The following is a 21,644-nucleotide window of genomic DNA, read 5'->3' on the forward strand; positions in this document are numbered from 1 at the left end:
AAGCCTGACCTTAAAAACTTCTAAGGAAGAAGATTCCACCACCTCCCTGGGTAACGCATTCCAGTGTTTCACTACCCTCCTAGTGAAAAAGTTTTTCCTAATATCCAACCTAAACCTCCCACACTGCAACTTGAGACCATTACTCCTTGTTCTGTCATCTGATACCACTGAGAACAGTCTAGATCCATCCTCTTTGAAACCCCCTTTCAGGTAGTTGAAAGCAGCTATCAAATCCCCCTTCATTCTTCTCTTCCGCAGACTAAACAATCCCAGTTCCCTCAGCCTCTCCTCATAACTCATGTGTTCCAGTCCCCTAATCATTTTTGTTGCCCTCCGCTGGACTCTTTCCAATTTTTCCACATCCTTCTTGTAGTGTGGGGCTCAAAACTGGACACAGTACTCCAGATGAGGTCTCACCAATGTCGAATAGAGGGGGACTATCACATCCCTCGATCTGCTCGCTATGCCCCTACATATACATCCCAAAATGCCATTGGCCTTCTTGGCAACAAGGGCACACTGTTGACTCATATCCAGCTTCTCGTCCACTGTAACCCCTAGGTCCTTTTCCGCAGAACTGCTGCCGAGCCATTCGGTCCCTAGTCTGTAGCAGTGCATGGGATTCTTCTGTCCTAAGAGCAGGACTCTGCACTTGTCCTTGTTGAACCTCATCAGATTTCTTTTGGCCCAATCCTCCAATTTGTCTAGGGCTCTCTGTATCCTATCCCTACCCTCCAGCGTATCTACCTCTCCTGCCAGTTTAGTGTCATCTGCAAACTTGCTGAGGGTGCAATCCACACCATCCTCCAGATCATTTATGAAGATATTGAACAAAACCGGCCCCAGGACCGACCCTTGGGGCACTCCGCTTGATAATGGCTGCCAACTAGACATGGAGCTATTGATCACTACCCGTTGAGCCCGACAATCTAGCCAACTTTCTACCCACCTTATAGTCCATTCATCCAGCCCATACTTCTTTAACTTGCTGGCAAGAATACTGTGGGAGACGGTGTCAAAAGCTTTGCTAAAGTCAAGGAATAACACGTCCACTACTTTCCCTTCATCCACAGAACCAGTTATCTCATCATAGAAGGCAATTAGATTAGTCAGGCATGACTTGCCCTTGGTGAATCCATGCTGACTGTTCCTGATCACTTTCCTCTCCTCTAAGTGCTTCAGAATTGATTCCTTGAGGACCTGCTTCATGATTTTTGCAGGGACTGAGGTGAGGCTGACCGGCCTGTAATTCCCAGGATCCTCCTTCTTCCCTTTTTTAAAGATGGGCACTACATTAGCCTTTTTCCAGTCATCCGGGACCTCCCCCGATCGCCATGAGTTTTTCAAAGATAATGGCCAATGGCTCTGCAATCACATCCGCCAACTCCTTTAGCACTCTCGGATAAGTGCCAGGTCACTGTCTTGCAAATTTATAGTACCGCAGCAGATTCTTGTTTGGCCCAGGAGTTATGTCATGTCCCTTGTTGAGTGTCACGTGACTCTTAAAGAGGCAACAGACCCCTTCAGCCCCTTAAAAGATCCCTTGACAAAGCAGAACAACAGTTCTTTCTTGGGAGCATAGAAGAAAAAAGAGATTTCAACTTCCTGAGCTGTTGGGATCTCTGGAAATAAAACAAGCAGGTCAAACTTCTGTGGGGGAGTCTCACCCACCTCTTCATTGGTTGCTACATTTAAGCCATACACATTCCATACATGTTTGGGCAGTATTGCTATCATGTGCAAATGACAGAATTTACAAGCTCTAGCCCATTTGTCCTTAGTTTCTGTACACTAATGGGTTTTTGCATATGTAAAGTCTAACATTTAAATGCAAAATGATAGCATTCAAAAATACATATGCAAAGTTGTACCTGCACAAATGCAATGTATGTTTTGAAAATCTGACTCTTAGAGTTCAAGTAGGGAATACCAGGATTTTCCTTTGCCTCATATTGGAATTAAAAGGATAAGAGATTAATAGCAAGACCCTCTATGAAAATTGAAGGGTCACCTTCTGTTGGTAAATGATAATAAAAAGTTTTTGTTTGCGGGCATGAGACAAATGCAGATTCTCCCATGGTCGGCCTTGTATAGAGCACTGGGCAGGATGTTGTTGAACCAGGCCCAGTCCCACAGACTGCAGCACTGATCACCAGCCTCCATGGTTTTGGACTCAGTTTGTATGGATGTTACCTCACTGTGCACATCCTAAGGCTGGTTTACTGGCTTTTCTGAGACTGGGAAGAGTCTGAGGAACAGCAAAATAATATGTGCTTTCTTGGGGAGAGGTCAATGGCACAGCCCCACATACTGACTTCCTTTTCTCTGTTCTTTAAAGAAAGCCACCATCTTGAACAAACCTAAAGGACACACAGACCTCCCTCCGGTGTGAATCAAAACAGGATAGCTGGTATATATGACGTGTGGGCTGCTATGGAGGGAGAGGAGGCTCCACAATCCTAAGAAACAGGTTGGTACAACCATTTGACTCAGAAGGAGAATGTCAGGACTGAGACGTGGGCAGTCTGACCTAATGGTCAGAGTAGGGGTAGTTAGGCCTCGTGGTCAGAGCCAAAATCAGTATCCAGAAACTAAGACAGAGGTAAGAGACAGAATCAGAGTCCAGGAACCAAGCCAGTGGTAAGAGCAGGAATCAAAACCAGTGATCAAATAGGAGTCAGGTCCAGTGCGGCAGCCAGTCAGGAAGCCCCTTAGTTGCTCAGACAACTTCCTATGCGTCCTTCTGGCCAATTGGAAGGGCTGGCCATCATCCCCAATTAGGATCTTTCAGGGCAGTGCCTCTGGGAGGAGTCAGAGTTCTGTGAGCCCCTCATATGCAGTAGTTCTGGGTCAACTCCCCAGGGAGAGCCAGGGTGTGAAAGCTGCCTGAGAATCTGTGGGCCCAGGTTTGAGACCTGTGGGCCTTTACAGAGAAGCCAAATCATTGCAGAATGGGGAAGCTTCAGCAGATGAATGCTACTGATATTCCCTTTAGTTGCACATTACACTATGGATTAGATATACGCCACCAGCGGTTTTGCTCATTTGCTTTTTGGAAGGAAAAGATTTTTATCAGTAACTGTTGGTAAAAATTAATTTCACTGCACACACACCAACCAACAAAAACAATATTTTCATTGATAACCACAGCAATTTACAGATAAGCAAAGCAAGAAAAATGCTACTTGAGAACTTATCAGAATTTTATTTTAGGACATTTACTTCATAGTATTTTGACAAGTGATGTTAACAATCGTATTTTAACAGTTATAAAGCTTTAACTTTTTGAATCTCAATGTCTACTGTCATTAAAAAATTATTGTCTTGACCTCCCCCAATTTCCTACAGCTGTGAAAATTTAAATTTAAACTGATAAAATAATTTTAAAATGCTTAAAACCAATACTTTGTGCAATTGTGAAAATCAGGAAAAATATGCTTAAAATAAAAAAATCCATTAAAATGATAAAAACAAATATTAAATTCTGCCAAGCCTATTTATGGGCTAAAAATGTTACCTCCTGAACAGTATGGACAAAAGAACTGTGAGGTGAAACCCAGTTGTTCTGGCACTCTGATTCCAAACAAGATAGCTTCCAAACTGTGAAAGGGACCTCTAATGGCCAATAATTTTCAAGCCGAACTTTCTAATGCATGTTGTTTGAATGGATTTCATGCAGAAAAAACACCATGCAATGTTCATTCATAATATATATTTTCTGTATGAAAGGTCCGCCCTATGCCTTAAATTTCTGAAATGATAAACTGCTCCTATAAATTATTGGGCAATACCACATACTTGGAATTGTTCAAACAGGGAGCAAAAGCACTTTTATAATGAGAGAGATGCAGGTGAAGCCTCCTTCCTACTGAGTAATGAAATTCAGAAAGACACATAAACATTTATTTTAGCGAATAAGGGAAAAACAAGAATAGTTATTTGAGACCCCTGCAGTTACTGTTGAGGTGGAAAGTCCAAAATGTTCCCTGTTTCTCCATGTGCCATTTCTGAATCTAATTTCTGCTGTTGCTCTAATTTCCATCTGAAAATTCTACAGGATGAGTTAATGGCTTTTTTCTGGAGAGGGAAGAAAGCTCCTTAAAGTGTTGATGTGCTTTCTGTTTTAACTAACTAGCTTTTCAATGCTTTATAATGAAAATTACCTGTTAAATGTTTCATAATTCACTGAAACATGTCCTGTCCTATTTGAATATGCACTCTTGTTCCACATACCACTTAAGGACTTTTTAAAATACATTTTACATCATATATTTATAGTTCAGTTCAAATATTTTATGGAAGTAAAACATGCTTATCTTTTAGCCTATTCTCCCATAAAACAAATACAGAAATAAACATAAAATGGTATATGAAACAAATACAATATAATACTGCAAAATAAAACTAAATCAACACAAATACAATACTCAGACATATACATGATCTGTCTGACTGTTTGTTGCTCATCTTCAATGTAGATTTTGTGACCATTATGGGACAGATTGCATATCCTTTATTATAAAGTGCCTATTCTCCTCTCACTCCAATTACGTAAAAAAGAGATAGTCATATGCATTGAAAGCTGTAAACAATTACTTGCATTGAGTGGAGAGAACACATCTTAAAATCCTTTGACAACTATTTTTCTTATTTTTCTTACTGAATTAAATGCACTTGCAAAGAACCATAATAACTAGTGAAAGGTTGCTAGATCTTGTATGATACCAAAACATGAGCTGATTGCTTTTAAATACTCTTAAAATAAAACAAGTAGCCCACATAAAAAATAAAATGTAGCCTTTGCTCTATTGACATAGCAGGACTAATTTACAAAGCCATATGTGAGTTATCAACTCAAATACCATTAAAAGCTAGCACCCTGGGTGAGTGCTGTGAAAAATTATCCCACCGCATTTTGGTTTGTCTCTTCATAGTCAGAGGCACAGACTTAAATTTTCCTATAAACATTTTGGCATGCAAGTCTAGACCTTTCATTCAGACAGTGTGTGTCAGAACTGTGTGATAGATAATTTATAATAGCACTTTGCCTTGTGATTATTTTCTAAAAGCAAAATCCTATTTTTAATACTGAGAAGCTAGTAGAGATGCAGCTGAAGTTCTACATAATCAACTCCAGGTTTTTGGTATAGGCATCTGGAACAATTCATAGGTCAATCCAACCTTAGTCCTAACTTCTCCCACCACTTAAAGAGACAATAGTGTCCCCAGAATTACTCCCCAGAAACACCCCCACATTCCACTAGTAGACAGTCTTTATCATTTTATTCAATTTCTGGCCATGAAAGGTAGGAAAGCCGCCTCCCCTCAGACCATTCCCAATGCTAATCTTTAAAAAACCAAAAGGAAACTCTTAAGAGATAGCAAAACCATCTTCTCTTCAATGGTCCTGCGCACAACCAGTTTGCAGAGTAGGTTATTCCCAGGATTGCTTGCAAAGATTTATCCCCTGCAGTGCTGGCTATGTGCTTAGTCATTGGTAATAAAGCACATTTACCAGGATTAAAAACATAAACTAAATGTGATGTTAGAATGAATGTTTTTCAGAGGAACAGAACAATGGACCTAATACCTCAAATCTCTGATTGCTGACTTTCTTTCCCTTTTTATTCCAGACAATTTTAGGTCTTGGGTCTCCTGTAGCTTGGCAGATGAATGATGCGACTCCTCCAGAGACCCCTGTCTGATCAACGGGAGTTCTTGTAAACTTTGGCGGTGCTAAAACAAGAAAATAAGTAACAAAATAAATCTAAGCAGTAGACATAAAAAAGCATGTCAAGCTGTCAAAATGAAAATAAAAAAGGAGGAAATACTTTGTTTCTCTAGGAATTGTATTCACCTGAAAGAAAAGGCTTTTAAAAAAAACCTTAAAAGGTCAGGGGAGCACTTAGAGATTTGACTAGTAAAATGTGTATTAACACAGAAATCTAACACCATCAGAATAGGAAGACCATGCATTAATTTTTATCACCATTATAAATAAAAATCTAATTTGTCCTCTGTTGCAAAATGAGCTCATCAATCAAATGGAATAAAATCATGGTTCATGGCTTAATGTTACTATCAGGGGATGTCATGAAAGCAAGTTTTCCACCTCTGAGCCATTAAAATCAGTGACATTTAGGACAGAAACATTTGGAAAAGTTTGAGGAGATCGGTATAAATGCCTACAGATTAAAAATTTAGATCACAGAGGAGAAAGGACAATTGTAGGAAAGAAACTAATGCTTGCCCACAGTTCAAAAGACACCACATTTATAAATCTTGGCCTCTCTCCCAAATTGTGCCACAATTTGTTGAAGGAACAAGGGAAAGAAGATACTGTATCTGCAGAGACATGATGACAAGAAAGAAGAGAGAGTGGGAGAAAGGAGAAATGAAAAGATAAAAGGAAACATGAAAGGAAAGGAAAGGAAAGGAAAGTAGGGATTTTCACAAATTATTTTCTTTCCTTCTGTCCAAGAAGAATAACATTCTTTGTGTTTATGTAGTATAACCTTGATGATGAGAATCCTGGTTAACCAAAACCCTTGGTTATACCAAGACCAGATATGACCCTGATGTGTGAAATCTGACCAGTGCATGCAGATGTATATGCTGCAGAATCCTTGAGTATAGCTGCTGCATTCTCTTGCATAGCGAGCCAGTCTTCCCCATATATCTCCCCCATATATCTATTATATTTGGGAGAGCTACCTTAAAGTTAGTGTTTCAAGATCAGTGATGTGCAGATATCCAGGGTTTCCGCTGTATCATTTTCCTTTATTTTGAACTGGTATATAAAGGAATTATATGGAGGTTACTGTGTTTATCTTGAAGTGGAGTGGAAATAGGTTTTGGAATGTGTGGCCTGGATTTAATCAACAATACGGATTTATCTCAAGTCCTGTGCACTTCTTCTGGCTCATCATTTTTTTTTCACTTTTCCTTTCCCTCTTTTCTTTCATCATATCTCTCTTCTCTCGGTTATTCTCCTTTGTTCTCTTCCTTTTTCTTTTCTAGCCCTCCCCGGCATGGCTTCTCCTTTGTACTGTTTTTTTTTTTTAATTTGCTACTTCTCACATATAACTTCTAACCTTATGCTCTGCTGAATTGGCCTTTCCAAAGGAAGTGTTTCTTGTCAAACAGTTATCAGCGAAAACCAGGAGACTATAAACAAGTATCAGTAACCATGGTGGGAAAAATGTTAAAATCAGTGAAAAATGATTAATTTTGTTCAAAATCTTCATTAATGATCTGGATGTTGGGATGGATTGCACTCTCAGCAAGTTTGCAGATGACACTAAACTGATGGGGGGGGGGAGAGGTAGATATGCTGGAGACTAGGGATAGGATACAGAGTGACCTAGACAAATTGAAGGATTGAGCCAAAAGAAATCTGATGAGGTTCAACAAGGGCAAGTGCAGAGTCCTGCACTTAGGATGGAAGAATCCCATGCACTGCTACAGGCTGGGGACCGACTGGCTAAGCAGCAGTTCTGCAGAAAAGGACCTGGGGGTTACAGTGGATGAGAAGCTAGATATGAGTCAACAATGTGCCCTTGTTGTCAAGAAGGCTAGTGGCATATTGGGCTGTATTAGTAAGAGCATTGCCAGCAGATTGAGGGAAGTGATTATTCCCCTCTATTCGGCACTGGTGAGGCCACATCTGGAGTACTGCATCCAGTTTTGGGCTCCCCAACTACAGAAAGGATGTGGACAAATTGTAGAGAGTCCAATGGAGAGCAACACAAATTATTAGTGGGGTGGGGCACATGATTTGTGAGGAGAGGCTGAGGGAACTAGGGTTATTTAGTCTGCAACAGAGAAGAGTGAGGGGGGAATTTGATAGCAGCCTTCAACTACCTGAAGTGGGGTTCCAAAGAGGATGGAGCTAGGCTGTTATCAGTGGTGGCAGATGACAGAACAAGGAGCAATGGTATCAAGTTGCAGTGGGGAAGGTCTAGGTTGCATATTAGGAAAAACTATTTCACTAGGAGGGTTGTGAAGCACTGGAATGAGTTACCTAGGGAGGTGGTGGAATCTCCATCCTTAGGGGTTTTTAAGGCCTGACTTGACAAAGCCCTGGCTGGGATGATTTAGTTGGGGTTGGTCCTGCTTTGAGCAGGGGTTGGACTGGATGACCTCCTGAGGTCTCTTCCAACCCTAATTTTCTATGATTCTACGTGAAATGAATAAAAAGGGGGACACAATAGGAGGCTACTGTGACATTGCACTCCATGTGTTTTATGGAAATATGCTAATGAGCGTGAATATAATGTAACTGGAATATGCTTCATGCAAAAGGTCTCTTGTAAGGTATCATTACAAAGCTTATAATCTACTAAATATGTTCATCCTATTTGTATGCATGTATTGGAGTTAGAAGACTAAGATATAAATTTGTATTACTGATGGAAAGATGTTAAGTGGAAGCCATTAAAGGTTTTTTGGAATCAATCACCTGTAAATGGCTCTGTTTAGTCACAAGAATGGAGGCTGGGGTCTCACAGGACATGTGACCATGTCACCTGATACTGGACTCCATCTTAAACCTGGGGCTTTTCCTTTTAGAAGGAGGGGCGGGGACCCAGAAAGACAAAAGATTCCTGCCTTGTAGCAAAGCTATAAAAGGGGGTGGAACAGAACAAAGGGGGATGAGAAATCCCCAAGTTACCACCGGAGCTGGAACTAACAAGGTCTGTACCAGGGGAAAGGATTGGGCCCAAACTAGGAGGGAGTCTAGTCTGTGAAAGAAGCTTATTGGAACATTTCTGAGGGTGAGATTTACCTGTATTCAGTTTCTTAAATGTATTAGGCTTAGACTTGCGTGCTTTGTTTTATTTTGCTTGGTAACTTACTTTGTTCAGTCTGTTATTTCTTGAAACCACTTAAATCCTACTTTTTATTATACTTTATTATACTTAATAAAATCACTTTTGTTTATTAGTAAACCCTGAGTAAGTGATTAATTCCTGGGGGAGCAAACAGCTGGGCATATCTCTCTATCAGTGTTATAGAGAGTGGACAATTTATGATTTTACTCTGTATAAGCTTTATAGAGAGTAAAATGGATTTATTTGGGGTTTGAATCCAACGGGAGCTGGGTGTCTGGGTGCTGAAGACAGGGGCACAGCTGTTTTCAGTTAAGTCTGCAGCTTTGGAGGCATGGTTCAGATCCTGGGTCTGTGTTGCAGCAGGCTTGCACGTCTGGCTCAACAAGACAGGGTTCTAAAGTCCCAAGCCATCAGAGAAAATGTGCTAAAACTACCTCTGAGCCCATCAGGCAACAGTCCCAAGGGGGTCTCTGTGACCGAACCCGTCACAGCTACCATTATAAATGAACTTACTGTACTGTCCTAAATAGCCATATTTAATATAAGAAAATCAAGAATATCCTGAGTATAACAAGATGAAACATGTATTTTTATGCTATTGTTAAAGTGTTACAAGCAAATTGTGAAAAACTGTTTGCCAACAATGAGACGAAAATAGTGCTGCAGGGAAATTCCCACATTTTTAATAGCTGTGACAGGCAAAATATGCATTGCTATCGTTTCAATTACAATTTAAGTTGACTTGATCACATAATGTTCCACAATTATTTTATGCTTCCATCAAGGTTTTGTTTCATGTCATTAAAAAAAAAGGAGTCTTAGGATTCACAACCAGAGTAGTTGTTTTAGTATATTGCAAGACCATGTTACAGTTAGAGTGTTACCTGTAGCGATGGAAAGTGGCAGCAGAGTTTAGTTGACGTAATTAGCCTATATAAGCAAGCAGCTTCTCAGAATGCTCTGGGAACCTTGACCTGTTCACTGAATAATTCTGTCTACTGAAGTTCTACATGCTTGAAAAACAAGTGCACTAGTGAGTCTAGAACTAACGAAGTAGAGAGCATGTCACTGTCCCTACAGGAATCCAACCACTATAGTGAAAAGTCTATCGCAAAACAAAACCTGGAGTCATGAATAGCCAAAGAAATAACAGGAAAGAAATGGGAAAATCCTGAGCCTGAGATACAAACCTTATGCCTGGATCTTAAGAGAGAGAACAATTAAGTCTGATAGAAAGCATCTGGCTTCAACAGATCCTGGTAGTTTTGGACCCTTTTCTATGTACGTATTAACCTTCCACTCTGATATGTAAAAAGATTGGGCCTGAAATGCTCATATTCCATTACACAAGCTGTGATTTTCTGTTATCAAGATAAAGTTGAAATATTACCGTGCTCCTTTTATTCTTTTTGACATTGTTAATTCAACGAAACACCCTGCAAAACACTTGAAAGAAAAATGCTGTGTGGGTGAGTCCTTTGATTTAGGCTACTTAGGAAATATTTTAACTCAAAACTGTATGAATCCCCACCTGCCTTACACCATATCTTCTACAGATTAGCCCACTGATTTACATCTCACAACAATGAAACAACAAAAAGTATGACTTACTTCCTTAGAGCCATTTAAGAGGTTTGTTTTTCAAGACACAAGCTGTACACTGTAAATCATACCAAGCATTAAGAATGGTGCCTTTTCACTCCCCACAGCCACTAACTTAGTTATCTTGGGGGCAGGATTATACAGAATATTTAAAAAAAAATCTTAAACTAAAAGTACGTTGAACCAATTCTCTAGATGAATAAAATATTCTATTTTAGGGTTTTATAGTGCTGCCCATCAACATACTACATAAGGCAGTACCATGTTTTATTGTTCTGCTGTAAAATGTAGTGGTGAAAAAGGAAGGAGAAATAAAGGGAAATTTCCCCTTATAAAAATGCAGAGCCAAATTCTCTCCTGGTGTAAATTAGTACAACTCCATTGAAGGTCATGGGGCTGGTTGCACCTATTTATACAAGAAAATAATTTGGCCACCCATTTTAAAAATTACTTGAAGTCTTTATTTCCAATACTGTGCAAACTGCACCACTGCTTAAGGAATATTCTGCCCTGAAACTGTAAAGCTAACACTTTCTTATACAGAGATATGAGTGCTGACTGTAGAGACAAAAATAAGGAGCAGGGGTGGGTCTTTGAGGGAAGAGGTGGAGCAGGGCCTCAAGGGAAGAGGCAGAACAGGAGTGGGGTCTTGGGGGGAAGAGGAGGAACAGGAGGGGTCCAGTTGTCAGCAATTAGAAAGTTGGCAACCCTAAGCCCAGGCTGCTGACAGTGAGCAAGCTAGATTCTATTCCCTCTTGTGTAACATCAGCAGAATTGTTTACTAAGTTCCATACAGCTACACCTGTGCAATTCTACTGAAGGCAACGAGTTTGCAGAAACATAACTGTGGGCTTAGTTTGGTCTTCAGAACTTACAGTGTTGATTCACAAGAAATGGGCTAAATTGTCAGCTTCAGGCTCTCCAACTGCAAAAGGAGAATAATACTTCCCTGTTTTATAGAAGTGTGAGGATAAATTCATTAATATCTGTGAGGCATTCAGCCAGCTGGCTGGACAGATACACAAATATCATGATGTCTACCCATCAACCCATCCATGAATGTACTCATCTAGTTATTTATAAAGTGCCTATCATCAAGGTAAAATTATTTTAGATCACCCCCAGACAGGAAAAAAAAAGTTGTGCTTGTTACCTTTACTTTTATGGAGGTTGTAAATTAAAGTTTGATACAAATGATCTCTGCATTAAATGTTGTCAATATCTTGACTTTGATTCCATCCTAAATTGCTCGGCTCTGATGGCAAATACAATTAGGACCCTACACACACAATTCTGCTTATTAACATGAGGACAATGTCAACTGCAAACTGACAATTATTTTTAACCTTCCTTATGTGATGCTCTCCTCGGGGAACCCAGAACCATAAGCCCCTGTGTTACCTCTCTTGCCTCAGCAAGAGAGAGCTTTGCAGTAGGTAAGGTTGTGAAATAGCTCCCTACCGCACCAGTCTGTTCGCTTCACCAGTGAACTCCTTGAGACTCCCAGTCTTAACCTTGGCTGGCAAGTAATAATCAGTGAACCACAGTTCTTGAGTTCCCCAGAGATGTCTCTCTGCAATGCCCAATGCCTCTCACTGGGCACTCACAGAAAGTATTATGCTTGCTGCCTCCAAAGACACAGTGCCCACCCCAGTCTGTTACTTTAGCCCAGGTTCCACATGTTACTTTACTGTTCGGCACTGAGATGGTTTTATAACAAAACAAGAAAAAGTTTATTAATAAAGAACACAGGTTTAAGTGATACCAGGCAAGAATAAGACACACAGAAAAGGGTTATAAACAAAACAAAAATAACATGCTTTTTAGTGCCTAAAACTTAATTCTAGCAAGCTATGTTTATGCCTAAAACAATTTCTCTCTCATGTCAAGCTACCACCATCCCCAATCTTCCAGGCAAAGGGATCCAACTTTCACAAAATCAGAAGGCACTGTCCCCTTTGCCCTCTAACCTCTAGATAACTCAGGGGTTCTGTCCTCTGATTTTTATAGTCCAGCAAACCTTTGAAATGTATTCTTTTGAAGTCTGTTCCCAGCTAAAATTCTCCCATGCTGTTTGCTTCTTCCTGTTCATTTCCCATCCCTCTGTTGACCCATATGTAAAAGTAACTTCCATAATCTTTGTCATCACCTTGCTCGATTTACATTGGAGCCACAGGCAAAGAGGCAAAACAACAGTCTCTTGTCTAGGACAAGATTTGTCTAAAATTGCTTATCAAGTCTGCCCCCAAAACATATTTTAGGAACATGTTTCCAGCACACATACATAACTCTTCACATACCATCCGTACGTACATCATGCAATGATGTTCATGACCAGCGTGCCATCTGTTTTTATGATCCCTTAGTCAATACACTTTTATAGTACAATAATATTGTATACAAATCAGTCAATTCAACTGCTTATTTTTTGGGGTTCATACTCCCTGTTCTCGCCACGGGGTGTTTGGACCCTGATTGTCACACCTTGGCAACTGCAGTCCAGAGTCCAACAAAAACTCTCTTGGCACAGCTCATTAACACTTGAAACTTCCAATGCAATGAATTCCACCAAAGGAAAAAAAATGCAAGCAGTTATCAGCTACCACCTTACAGTTTATTTCAGCATTTTTCTACTTACTGGCCAGCTTAAATATTCCAACAAAACTACAATTAAGAAAACAAAAAGCTAAATGCAAAGTATAGAATAAATCGATAGACTAAATCAGTGCCTCATTTGTCTAACTGAAATTGAAAATTGCATTTGTGGACATCATAGAAATATGCAATGTTGCCTACTGAACCCATGCCCATAACTAACTTATTTTATTTTAGCTATTTAGCAATACTTTAAAAAAATAAGGATTTAAAATCATAAACTGTTTATATAGAATGTGTTGTGTTTTATTAAAGAGTGGTGATACAGCATACTTCTGTAATCTAGAGCTATATAAATGAAAATTAAAAGCTTTGAAACCTTTAAGAAGAGATACTTCTAATGTGCAAATATAACACAAATGGTGAATCAGTGTTGTGAAATGTAGCTGACACCATTCTTTACAGTAGGCCAGGCCCTTCAGTGAAATGTGAGTCTATGTGCTCAGTTCTCTTGTGACACTGATGTTACAGTCCTAAGCACATCTGTATACACACACATGTATACAAAATATTTTTATGAACTTGATGAAACCATGTTATGGGTTTAATGAAACCCGACTAAGACTGATAGGTATGAACTCATTCTTCAATTAACAAAACTGGAAGCATAATCCCTCACCTAAAACAAAAGATGTATGTGAACCTGTCCAGGAACTTTTGGCTGAGTATTGCTGGGGGGGGGGGGGGAAGGGGGGAAGTGGAGTTGGGGGGTAAGGGAAACAAAGAACACACAGAAACTGAGGACAAGGAGAGGGAGAGGGAGAGGCAAGAAAGCCAAAAAGTAGCCAGTGAGCACAGTGTGACTCTGGAAAAAAGCTAGAGAGAGAGCTTTTGGTTCTGGTGTTGGCTCAAGAGGCTTAGAGGCTGTAAACTAAGAAATCACTCTTTTTGTTCTTTGTTCCTTCTGAGTTCAGAGATACAGAATTTTCTACACAACTGGTTCGTAAAGAAGACAGCATCAAAGAAAATATCAGACTCCATCAGTTTCTACTTCCAAGTGGAATATTCCCCAGGGCTCCAAACTCTGACTAGTTGCTTGGGTGGAAAAGTGGCAGCAATATTCTCTCCTTCTTCCTTCCATGATGTCATGCTCCTTGGAAGCTTTGCCAAAGTTATAAACAGAATAATCCTAATATGGTTTACTGTGCTGTCCGATAGTGAGTGCATGAGGATGCAAGTATTACAGCTCCCACAGCATTCAGGGAAACTCTTCACCTAAAGACAGGTTTCAGAGTAACAGCTGTGTTAGTCTGTATTCGCAAAAAGAAAAGGAGTACTTGTGGCACATTAAAGACTAACCAATTTATTTGAGCATAAGCTTTCGTGAGCTACAGCTCACTTCATTGGATGCATCTGATGAAGTGAGCTGTAGCTCACGAAAGCTTATGCTCAAATAAATTGGTTAGTCTCTAAGGTGCCACTAGTACTCCTTTTCTCTTCACCTAAACGTTATGATAATTAGTCATTGTTATACAGTAATTGGTAATCCTGGAGGAAACCTGACTGACTGCAATGTAAATTTTCTCTGCATTGCTGTTCTAACAATTCACACAAGGGTGCACAATGGAAATGTGTATTTGTTTTGCTTTAATAGTTATTTTAGGAAAAAATGAAGTTTGCCATAACGATTGTTACTCTACAAAATTTAATTTGCATCACTTTTTCTGTTTTATAAAATAAGATGATAATAATAAAGCATTGTCTGTGTTTGAGTGTTAAAACTCAGATTATAGACTTGAGAACTTTCAAGAACTAACAATTTTTCCCTGCTTCCCAGGTAAAGTCAGTTTGCTTGGCAAGTTTCCAAGTGGACTTCATGGAGTGTTCTTCTTTCTCCCTTCCACAGATATAGAAGGCTTTGCTTGGTGATATATGCATTTGTATATTATTATTATTTGTCCTTCAAGTTCCAAGATGACCATGACATCACTGGTTGGTTTGGTTTCTGTGAACATGTGAGTGGCTGCTGAGGCCAATGGAGAGGCAGTCACTGGTCTAACTGTTGATAGATTTGAAGGTGAGGACTTATGCCATTAACAGAAGCAGCGTAGAAGCTGATGGACGGAATGGAGCAAATCTGTGCATAACAGAGTTATGGCGGCCAAGCTTCTTATGGACCAGATACCAAGGTGAATGTAGTACATAGTGTATTTTCATTGACGCTGCAATGGCTCCTTTTGCTTTGATTTTATCTCTCAATTACTTTGGCACACAAAACATATCCCTGAATTTTATACACTGGACACCACACAATGCTAAATAATGAGACAAAACTCATTAGACCAGAGCCTCAGCTATAGTAAACTGGCATCGTTCCACAAGAGACGTACATTGATTTACACCAGCTGAGGCTCTAGCCCATTGTCTATAGTACACATGGGACATCATACATTGCATAGTGTGATACACATTTTTTAAAAATATTTACACAGGGCTAGGTCAAAGTCTAGGCTCTGGGTTCCAGGACCAGGAACCACATGTGGAAGGCAGAACCTCAGCTTTGTTTTGCATATTTATATGGTTGCAAAGAAAGAGCTTGAAAATGGGACACTGCCACTTGAAATGGGGACTGGACTATGGTAAAAGTCAGGGCCATACAGGTGGTGTCACGGGGGGCGGGGGGGTATTTTGTGGCATAAACAGGTGCCAGATTGTATTAATCCAGCCCTGTATGTAAACTTTAGTATGTTTCTGAAATCTGGAATAATTTTGACTCTTCGGTGTCCAGAATCAGAATTTCCCTACATCATACTGTAGCACATACTGCATTAAGCCTAAGCAAAAACATCAGTTAGGGGTTAATAAAAAAGCAAAAATATCAGCAAAAACATTGGGATGCTCAGGTGTTCCCTTACAACTGGCCCATATATTGGTAAATTTATACCTCTGATGGAAGCTCCTGAAATATACAATATATTTTTGTTGTAAAGACATATTTTATAGCCATGAAAGTTGTAAGTTTATACACTCACAGCTGTTCTCATAGAATATTTGACACTCAGAAATGCAACCTTATCACAAAATAAACAATCCAGTCTGGCAGGTGTCCACAGGGTTATAAAACTTTTCTGAATGGTGGACACAGTTACTAAGAATCATAGTCACTTGGTGTAAAGCCTCTATATATTATTGGTTTAGCAACATCAAGTTTCAGCAGGGCATGTGACTGGTCCTAACTCTTTCTTAGTCATAATCTGTGAAACCATTCTTCTCATTCCATGTTATACAGTCAGACATTCCTAAGGAAAACATGTATCCAGGAATACTATTTATTTATTCAGCATCCCCTATATATCTTTCACTTAGCCCTATGGACTTACTGAGGAACCATCTATACATTAAAAATACACAGGCAGTAAACTAGTTTACATTCAATAGTGGTAAAGGCTCTTCTGCAGAAAAAGTATGAAGAATAGATCCATATTACATGTAATCTCCTACTGTTGTCTGTTGAGATGAATTGCAAATGATGCAAGATAAGAGTTAATATATTAAGTATATGCATGATATTTGACAAAAAAGCTCCTTGTGCCCCTCATTTCCTTTCTTTAACAGAATTTTCAAAGCAGACTCATTTGTGGCATCACTGCTAATTTACTCATTAATCATAGTTTATTACATCAGTTACGCTGATCATCATTATAAGCAATTATTTCTCCTTAATTCTAACCTGTGCTTACAATGTACCTGCAAATTAACTTATGCAGGAAAGTTAATTAGCTTTTTTTACTTCTAAAAGAGCAAGCAAGTAGGTACTATTTCATAAAATCTTCATAAAAATTCCAAAACAATGCACCTATTAGTATGTTTCTGTGGGCTATACCCTGTCACTCTTAAAATCCTGAGGCTTCACTACCACTCAGGTGAAATACAGAATACAGCAACATTCTCAGGTCAATCCATCCATCAGCATATCTACCAACTCACCTAACTACTTACCCAGCTTCATACAGGGCCCTTTCACTGCTGTAGCCGAGTATCTATGCTATTTTATGAATACGTAATAGAATTAAAATTATTGGTTCAGATCTTTAACTTGTGTAAGTCCATCTAGCTCTGTTGACTTCAGTGGAACTTTGCCTATTTATTCCAGCTAAGGACCTGACACATCATATTTAGCTAAATCCTCGGTGATTTGGATATATCAGTTTAGGCCCAGTTGAATCCTCTTTAAAAATCCAGTCCTAAAGTAAATATTAATAAAAAACTGCCTTTGATATTTTTCCCTTACCCTCCCACTCCCCCCAGCCCCACCTTTTCTAGATATAACAACACTGTGGCAATGTTTCACAATATTAAATTATGTCTAGTGAAGAAAATCCATTCCTCTCCTGTTACCCTGTCTTGTGTGAACTAGAAGACTCTCACACTACAGATTTAGAAAACACCCAGAAGAAAAACTGCCACTTCCTGGTGTCTCCCTGAAATTATTCAAACTTTGCCTTGCCCTTCTGTTTAAGCTTCCTGAAATGCACAGCCACAGATTACTTGGCTAACCATGCAGTCTGTTCTTGCTTGGAAACTGAAATGACTCGCTATCTTGGAAGCGAGGCTCCACACTAGAAAAGGTAGGTTACATTTTCAGCTAGTCTAATGTTAAAATAGCAAGTCTCTAATTTGTATCCCTGGGCTGTGTAGACCTTAGTACCAACTCATTTCATTGTGAATTATGCATGCTTTTCCAGACACACATTATCTGAGCCCCAGGGACATGGGAGGAATTCCAAAGCACCACAGACAGCAGTGGACATTTATTTGCCAACTGACATTCCCTCCCCCGCCCGCACCCCCTCCCACTAATTTACAATTTATATTATTAAGTGGGAAAACAAAAAGTTTTCCCACATATAAAGAACCCTTGTGAGCTTTTAATTAACACTATTTACCAATATGTTTATACTTTACGGCGAACTGAACTAAAGAATTCCTTGCTGTGCTTTTTCTATTCAAATTGTTGCAGGCAACATCAGAACAATTTAAGTTGATTCCTTGACAAATTATTAGGACACTTATTTTAGAACCAATAATTACTGCCGTGGCAGAGTACTATTGTTCGAAGCAGAAGCTGTGGCTGGCAGAGGATCTGTGTAAGCCCCCTCTTTCATTAGAACAAACATGCAGCTTCCCAAGCCACTAGCCTCATCCACGCACACTACAGTCACACTTTCCACCCCGCCCCTCCCCCGAGGTCACTGCATTGCATGCAATCTCAAAACCACAGCTACACTCCCCTTATAGCCATGGTGTCAATGTAGGCTTTGTTACCGTAATGTTCTTTTGAAATTCTAATAGTGAAAATGAAATAATAGTTTTAAAAAACCGGACCTGATTCTTTTCTGACTTACACTAGTCTGACTTCTTGATTTCAGTAGAGTAACTCCTAATTTCCACTAATTTAAGACAAGAGAACCAGGACCACTATTTCTAGTATTTTATTAAGTTAAGAACCTGGGACATTTTTTAAAATATACATTAATAAGCAACTGTTATTCAGAAAAGATTGAGTGAGGCAAGAGGAAAGTATTCTCTCTCTGCTGCTCTTTCTGTATAAAATGGATACAATGCATATTAAAAGTTTACATCCACCCAAACGTGTGTGTGCATACACATGTATAGCTACATACAAAACTTGGGTTTATGTATTTGTGTGTGTAATATTTATCTATCTCATATTACATATAAAATCTAGATAGGACTTAATCTACCTGAATTAAAAAGAGGAACTTGTCAATTAATCCAGTGTTAAGCCTTCATCCAGTCGCAAATGAAAACCATAAAGCCTCTTGAATCTAAAAGGTTAGTGACGTGGACCACTTCATCCCTCTAGAATATTACATAACCTTGTCATATTCACTAATTTAATGAAAGGAAATTCTGCTTCAAAGCTCTCCACTGCTCCTTTTTCAAATTTTAATGTCTGCAGACAGCATATGAATTATTCGCTAACTGAGAGCTGAAGCTGCTTTTCAATGTGTAAGGGAAAAGCAGTGGATCTTAAAATGCCAGGCAAGTTGATCTTCTTCAGAGGAGTTTCTCTCGGAGCAGAAAGGGAGAGAAAAAAGAGCCCATAGGGATAGGTTTCACTTAGTGATTGAACATGTCTGGGTTATGCCAAGCCACGAGACAAATGGCCTTCAGTGGTATTGCGGTCTTTTTTTTTTTAAAAAAAAAAAAAAGGAAGAAAATACAATAAAAAAGAAAACTAAGGTAACAACCACTGAATATGGAATCGGTTTACGTTTATCTAAACACAACAAGATGTGTATTTGTTCATTCATATACAGGATGGATTTTTGATTGGAGAGTATGAAAAGAAAATAATTTCTCTATTGCTCTGACTGACTCAAAGAAAACAGAAACTGGCAATTTCTAAACATTTACCGCAATAGATTAAGCTTCGGTGTTGCTGCTCCATAAGGGACCAATGTAAGCCAATTCACACAATCCTTGCTCAGGCAAAACTCCATTAAAGCCAATAAAATTTTGCCCAAGAATGAACTACATAATTTAGCCCTATAGCAAAAACTCTCTGAACTTCCAGACACTGTAGCCAGAACCCTCAAAACTGGGTAACTAAAGGCACATACCTAGGTCTTGACTGAGGTACCTTGATTTTCAGAGAAGATGAGTGCCCTCAGCTCCCAATGAAGTCAATGGGAGCTGCAGCAGCTCAGCGGCTCTAAAAATCAGGCCACTTTAAGTATATATGGATTAAGCACCCAAGTTAGATGCTTTTTGGCCCGAAAGGCTTAATTTTTAAACTTTGATGAGAAAATTTAGATGAGTAAATTAATTTACAGTCATTTAGGTGCCTACATTCAAAATTGGCCCCCTAAGGCCTGATTCTGGGAAGTGATAAGCATCCACATTTCAGCTTGGTAGGAGCGAGTGTACAAAGTACCTTGCAGGACTGAACTCTTCAACAACACAGTGTGTGTTCGTTCATGCAAACGTAGAAATCAGTGTGTGTGCCTACACACACAGAGACTGAACGCTATTGTACCAATTTCTCCTAAAAACCAACATGGTTTTGTTTTTTTATCTATCTACTTTCTTATTGCTGCTGTTTATCCAAATATGTAAATAGTGTGTAAATAACACAGTCTTTTACAGTCACTGTTTTCCCTTTTAACTCATGTTATAATCTACCGTTGGTAGTGACTGAGAAGTCACAAAAATAGCATTGTGGCCTTGCTGACTGAATTAAGCAGGCCAGTATATTATTTTTATATCAAGCAGCTTCATCATATGCGTGTCAGCTTCACTAGGGAGTTTTTAGTATACCACTCAGGCTAGGCTGTGAGTACTTGTGTTTTTCCTTCCACTTTTCTTCTGACCCAGTCACATTCACGCATAATGTCTGATGCTTTCTTTACAATCACAATTTCTCCAGTGATTTGCAGAGATTAATTTCATAGCTAACATTCAAATTGAAGTTTTAGTGACAGAAAGATTGACATGCCCTAGTTGGCTAAGACTTAGTGAAATCCACCGCTGAGGTGAAAGACCAAATGGCTGATGACCCACTTTGCCCACAGTTGTACAGTTGATTATCCTCACTACATAAAAAGTTGTCTTCAGAAATGGACTATTTATATACCAGTACTGACATTATGGTTCATAACTATAGTGATTAGCTCTTTAGTATAAATATATCACTATAATATCGTTTTTTAGCTAAAATGGTTGATGTAAAAAAAGTATTACAGAAATAACATTGCATTAAAACCTGAATAATGGGTCAGTGAAGATTCATACACATATTTTTTTTCTTATTAGGTCATTATTACTTTCTTCCAGAACTTTAAGCTATTTCTCTCTCCATAAGTTGTAACACAACTTTTATCCTTAGGCGACAAAAATAAGTGCTATAAAATGTGACTCAGGTCCCTACTTATATACACAGAATATACAGGAAAAAAGAAAAGGAGTACTTGTGGCACCTTAGAGACTAACAAATTTATTTGATCATAAGCTTTCGTGGGCTACAGCCCACTTCATTGGATGCATGCAGTGGAAAATACAGTAGGACAATTTTATATACACAGAGAACATGAAACAATGGGTGTTACCATGCACACTATAATGAGAGTGACCAGCTAAGGTGAACTATTACCAGCAGGAGAGAAAAAAAAAACCTTTTGTAGTGATAATCAAGATGGGCCATTTCCAGCAGTTAACAAGAACATGTGAGGAACAGTGAGGGGGGGGGGGATAAACATGGGGAAATAGTTTTACTTTGTGTAATGACACATCCACTCCCAGTCTTTATTCAAGCCTAAATTAATGGTGTCCAGTTTGCAAAATAATTCCAATTCAGCAGTCTCTCGTTGGAGTCTGGTTTTGAAGTTTTTTTGTTGTACTATTGTGACTTTTAGCTCTATAATCAAGTGACCAGAGAGATTGAAGTGTTCTCTGACTGGTTTTTGAATGTTATAATTCTTGACGTCTGATTTCTGTCCATTTATTCTTTTATGTAGAGACTGTCTGGTTTGGCCACTGTACATGGCAGAGGGGCATTGCTGGCACATGATGGCATATATCACATTAGTA

General features: G+C 39.1%; 1 protein-coding gene across 5 annotated transcripts in view; it reads right to left on the reverse strand.

Annotated features, from left to right (window-relative positions):
• PTPRD (protein tyrosine phosphatase receptor type D) overlaps positions 1-21,644 on the reverse strand; it is a 1,732,979-nt gene that overhangs the window by 297,998 nt on the left and 1,413,337 nt on the right. For all 5 annotated transcript variants that reach the window (XM_084628881.1, XM_084628884.1, XM_084628885.1 and 2 more), the window contains one exon: positions 5,591-5,736. In XM_084628881.1, coding sequence (XP_084485007.1) covers positions 5,591-5,736 — 146 coding nt within the window. The remainder of the gene's footprint in view (positions 1-5,590; positions 5,737-21,644) is intronic.

The sequence above is a fragment of the Lepidochelys olivacea genome (genome assembly GCF_965140295.1).
Source record: "Lepidochelys olivacea isolate rLepOli2 genome assembly, chromosome: 5".
Taxonomy (NCBI): Eukaryota; Metazoa; Chordata; order Testudines; family Cheloniidae; genus Lepidochelys; species Lepidochelys olivacea.